Source organism: Chinchilla lanigera, unplaced genomic scaffold (genome assembly GCF_000276665.1).
Source record: "Chinchilla lanigera isolate Chin_1 unplaced genomic scaffold, ChiLan1.0 scaffold00077, whole genome shotgun sequence".
Classification (NCBI taxonomy): Eukaryota; Metazoa; Chordata; class Mammalia; order Rodentia; family Chinchillidae; genus Chinchilla; species Chinchilla lanigera.
Window position 1 is genome coordinate 10,606,482 of NW_004955478.1, and position 5,701 is coordinate 10,612,182.

At 34.7% G+C, this 5,701-nt stretch overlaps 1 protein-coding gene across 1 annotated transcript in view; it reads left to right on the plus strand.

The window, feature by feature from the left end:
* Positions 1–4,233: 4,233 nt before the first annotated feature.
* Positions 4,234–5,701, plus strand: part of Nsf (N-ethylmaleimide-sensitive factor) — a gene marked incomplete at its 5' end in the record, with an annotated part of 121,942 nt that continues 120,474 nt past the window's right edge. Inside the window, 1 exon segment of the mRNA XM_005402272.2 lies at positions 4,234–4,319. Within this exon segment, the coding sequence (XP_005402329.2) occupies positions 4,234–4,319 (86 nt within the window).

Below are 5,701 nucleotides of genomic sequence, written 5' to 3' on the forward strand. Positions count from 1 at the left end.
TAATTTTGAATTAGGTCATTTTACTTAAATTGTATTACTTCATAAATAACCCTGAAATGATTAGTGCTTTGTGTACATGTTCTTCAGATTGTTTATCCTGAGGTTGAGATAGATTTGTATTGATCTATAAGTTTATGTATTCAACCAGTGTTTAATGAATACTCACTGTGAGCTAGGCCCAGTAGTACCCCTGTGAACTATAGATATGAGCAAAACATAGTCTTACTCTTAGGCTTTTTGTCTTATATTCAATGCAGACATGTAGACAGACAATAAAAAGATATTGGGTGCTTCCATTAGAAGTTTATTTAATCAGTTTAGTTGGCAGGGGAAGGTGCCTAGGATGGCCTCCTAGAATAAGTAAGTCTAAACCGAGAATTGTAGAATAAGTAGGGAGTAGGCAGGTAAAGGGCACGGGGTTAAAATGAAAGAATATTCAAGGAAGAAACTTGAAGATGGAAAAGACTCTGGGAAGGTGGGAAAATTAAAAATGTTCGATACTTTTTGTCAGATAGCTGGGCAAGGTGTGACTGTTCACAAAATACTCTCTCATTCAGTAAGTAGACTTGTGAACTTTCCATCTCATGCTAAATTAGGAATTTCTAAACACTTTGTCATGAATTCCATGAGTAACAAATGTTTATGTACCCCAGTATATAATCCATATTTATTTGTAAGTTGATGTAGTACTAAGTTTATATATATAGTAAAACAGACAAAAAAGGATGGACTGTAAGTCAAATGTATAATCTCATAATATGGTAGTACATAGAGGGGAGTGATGCATCATTGTTCTTTAAGATGTTAGTTTAATATTTTGTGACACATCTATTCAGAGATCTGTTTATTTTGATGCTTGACTTTAATGGCAGTTAAATCCTGGATCAAAAGGGGGAGTTTGCAAATATGCCATTTGCAAATATGCCATTTTTTTCCCCATGAAACTTCATTATCATTTCTGGAAATGTTTTATTAAAATGTGGCTGTCTCCATTTCCATCTGTTCACTAGTTTTTCTTGCGGATGAACTAAAATGTATTATACTTTTATAGTGGTAATAAGTTAACAATTAATTGAAAGCTATTATTTGCTTTTGTTTTGATTTTTTAAAAAGATTAGAATGTCTGCTTCTAATTTTTTTTAAAGCATGCAGATACGAATTTTGGGGGACAGTTTTCAATAGCAGAATCATTTAGCAATGGAAATGTCCCAGATAGCCAATTTTCAAATACTCTATTCATTAGAACAACGTATTTTTCCTTTTAAAAAATATTTGGGGCTAGAGATGTAGCTTAGTGATAGAGCACTTGGCTAGCATGCTTCAGGCTCTAGGTTTGATCTCCAGAACTGAGAGAAAAAAAGTCTTGGTGAAAAACATTTTTATTTTACAGGAACAGAGTGACTTTTTAAATATGTTAGTTGCATACTACTACAGCCTTGCTACTTATTTAGCAAGTTTGGAACACTAGTCTTTTTATTTTTAAAAAATTATGTAGCTCATCTATGTTTAACAAATCTTTTAAGTACCTACCTTGTAGTAAGTAACATGAGTCTCTGTATGATTTTTTTAAAAAATGATTTTCATAGCTACTTCTTACTTCTTATGGAGTGTAGGAAAGAGTCTATATTATAAATTAGATAAAATAATGAAAAAATCAGATAAATCAACTTCAGTGATGTCCCAAAGCTTTTTGCGTTCCTTTGGTTTTTATTTGCAGCAGTTTACCTTTGAAGCCAACAGTGAACGACTTTCTTATAAAGTGCTATCTTTGTAATTCTACTCTTTTCAAAGAAGTTCCATCAAAGTGATGATTACAGTTTTCCCATGAAGCGTGTTGTTTTAGCGTTGAGAATATATCCTTTTCAATATGTGTATCACTTCTCAGTATCTCACAAAATTGTAGTTCTTTGGGTATTTCAGAATTATGCAGCAAATACTCCAAGACGAAAGAAACATCTCTATTTTGATTCAACTGTATAACAAATCTTCCATTTATAATTTATCTTGGTATCTTCACTTGGGTTTTGTAAGACCTTTTGATATACTTACCAGTAAAAGAATATTTAGTTTGTCAGTATTTTGTTTTCCGTGTATCATTTCAGACATTTTTGCTCTGCTTTATATCTTTTCTTTGAAGGAAACTTAGCAGATTTGAAATGTACTAACGTTAATGCAATTTTGTGAATTGCTAGATTAAATAGTCTATGACTTTAAACATAGATGCAAAAAAATGTAGAATTTTACCTCATACAATGAATCCCTAAAGTCCTGGCAGAATTTGAGAACTTTGTTAGTACTGTTAGGTTATATCTTAAGGCAAAAATACTTAGAATGAGGTTCATCTTTCTAGTTTCTCCTTTTGGTTTGTTTGTGTTTTTTTGAGACAGTGTCCTGGTCTACAGTCCAGGCTGGCTTGAACTCAGCTGTAGACCAGGTTAGCCTCAAACTTCAAATCCTTCTGCCTAAGCCTCTCAAGTGCTGGGATTACAGGTATATGCCACTGCATCTGGATAGGGTTCATCTTTAATAAGAATTAATATAAAATAGGTATAAATAAAAATACTCATATTTTCTTCTTATGCTCCCAAAGAGTCTTACAGACCTTTTCAGAACACATATCCTACTTTAGACACTATTGCGTTACACTGGGATAACACTATAGAAATTAACCTTTTCGTTAAAAGGAAGCAAAAAGTACTTTATTTTGCTGTATAAGTTTGTATTTGGTTGAAAATTGTGAGAATAATCAACTTTGGTTTAAAGTTTGAAAAATAAGGGCTTTACTCGTAAACAGAGTATGACTAGAAGAATCGTAGCTCACTAGGAAACCCTAGAGAGTGATGGAAGGGTTACTGTTTAAAAATGTTATTTAAAAGGGTGTTTGGGGCGGGGAATATAGCCCAGAAGCACAGCACCTGCCTGGCAAGCACAAGGTCCTGAGTTCAATTCCTGGTGCAAAACAAAATAACAACAAAAAAAAAAAAACAAAAAAACCTAATAAAAGGGTGTTTGCTAGTAGCTGTTGACCAGAAGGGCCAAAAGTATACATTGTTGTTGTTGTTATTTTGTGGTACTGGGGATTGAACCCAAGACCTTTACACTGACCTGTGTCCCCAGACCATTTTGTTATTTTTTCTTTTGAAACATGATTTGCTAAGTTGCCCAGGCTGGGCTCAAACTTGTGATTTTCCTGCCTCAGCCTTACAGAGTTATACCACCAGGCCCAGCTTACTTTGTAATTATTTTTGTTTAGAGATGTTTAAATGGTGGTTTTTCTTAATTGCTTATTCACTAGGGGTCTCTTATAAAATGAAGCTTTTTTGTAATCTACTTTATCAAATTTATTGAATTTATTTCATTGCATTTTTATCAGTCAACCTTATTGGGAAAAGATGGAAAATCTGTTCCAATTTTGCTCAAGTTCCAATAAGCTTGAGCAAAAAAGAATTTATTGGCTCATAAGCACATTCAGGATTGGTCTCAAGGACTTTTTACTTGGTTGTTGTGATTAGGTTTGTCTGTATTTATTAGTTTATCCACATCTCTCTGGCCGTGGCTTTCTCAGTGACGGTTTTACTTTTAGTGTACAGAGTTTTCCTCCGTGCGACGGTGTGGCAGTGAAGAGTACTTTCTTGGCAGTTGTACATATAAACTCCCATTGGTAGATCGGGAGTGTATGTGGCTACGTGTGTTTTGTGTTTGCCAGTCCCCCAAACCCACATGAAACATGGAGGGTCAGTCTTCCAGAGGAGGGGTTTGCCGCTACCACAGGGAAGAGATATGATGAATCAAAACAAGAGATGTTTGCTACAGTAGCCTTGCTGCTTACTTAGCAAGTTTGGAGCACTAGTCTTTTTTTTAAAAAAATTATGTAACTCATCTATGTTTAACCACTACATTTGCTACACCACTACATTTGTAGTGGTGAAGAATAGAGAAAAGGAAGGCATAAATACTATTTAGCATGTTCACAACAGTGCTGCAATTTGTATGTCTTGCTGCTGGGCGGCTTGAAATACCAATAGTGTGTACATGACGGTCCTATTGGGTGGCTTTTTATTAATTTTATTAGTAAAAAGACCCATAAAAGTGATTAGATCTGTTTGTACTATTAGTGGTACAAGCCATTTGATAGGACAGTCATGTATGTACCACTGCTGAATCAAGCCAGTGACATATGTTAACATATAAAACACGACTTAATTTTATTTTATGCATCATTGATTTTTACAGAGTATGCAAGCTGCAAGATGTCCTACAGATGAATTATCTTTAACCAACTGTGCAGTTGTGAATGAAAGAGATTTTCAGTCCAGCCAGTGAGTATCTATTTTCTTTTAACCTGCTGAGTGGTACTTGAGAAATGTCCAAAGAGTCATGTTTAGGAAGTTTTTGGAAATTATTTTTCTGTTGTTCTTGCTGAGTTGGAAAATGAAAGTAATGAGCTGCATATTTAAACATTACTTTGTCAAACTTTGTTAAATACATTTTAAAACCATATGTCCCTTTTTATAGATAACTTTTATTTTGTTTTCTTAGAGCTAAACATACTAGTTACATGAATTATAGCACAGTTGTTAGGTGTTTTGCCCTGGAATCAGATTGTCTGAGTTTGGATTATATGGCTCTGCCAGTTTTAAACTGGGTGATCATGGGTAATGTATTTATTATCTCTGTGTGTCTATATCCTGATCTGTGAAGTGGGGAAGATGTTACCTTCATCAGGATAGTTGTAAAGATTTAGTTACACAAATAAAACACTAAGGTGCCTAGTATATTAACGAGTTCTTAATAGAGTTTAGTGATGTGATTATTACTGAGATAATCTGAGAGACATGAAAATTAGAGGATATATAACAAATGTAAATTTTTTTTTTGTACTGGGGATTGAACTCAGGAGTTTGTCCATGCTAGGTGAGTGCTGTTAGACTGAGAGCTACATTCCCAGACCTTTTTATTTTTATTTATCTATGTCTTTGGTTGGTTGGTTTTTTTGAGACAGGGTCTCAGTGTGTAGTACAAGCTGGCTTCCAACTCACTGTGTAGCCCAAGCTGGCCTTAAACTTGCCGCAGTCCTTCTACCTCAGCCTCCTGAGTGCTGGGATTACAACATGCACCACCATACTTCACGCTTTATTTTTATTTTTGAGACAAGGTCTTGCTGAATTGCCCAGGCTGCCCTTGAATTTCTGATCCTCTGTTTCAGCCTCCCAAGTAGATGAGATTATAGGTGTGCAACACCACACCTCACTCAAATTTGGAATCTCTAAAAGCATTTTCATCGTAATTTATTTAATTGATTCATATCACTCAGTGATAATGAACTTCCAAAGACCTTGTTGCCAAGTTCAGCATCATCCATATGCTTCCAGCGCTGGAAACAAGGAGATGAAAGGATTGTGTACTACAAGACAGTCTAGGAAAGAAGGAGCAAGAAAGCGAGATTTTAACTTTTAGAGTAAGAGGCAGTACTGTGTGCTTCTATTAATATTGTTCCTGGTGCTAAACATTCTGTGATGCTAAACTGAACATAGAATTTTCAGCAAATAAACTAAATATAGGTAATCAATGTGAGAATTTCTTTGTGGAGTTCTGCGTGTTGAACAATCATTGCAGGGTTACTTAAAAGACACATAAGGGTCTTGTGTTTTAGTTAGCAAAACAGTATGCACAGAAACACATTAAGTATTATCATTAAAAA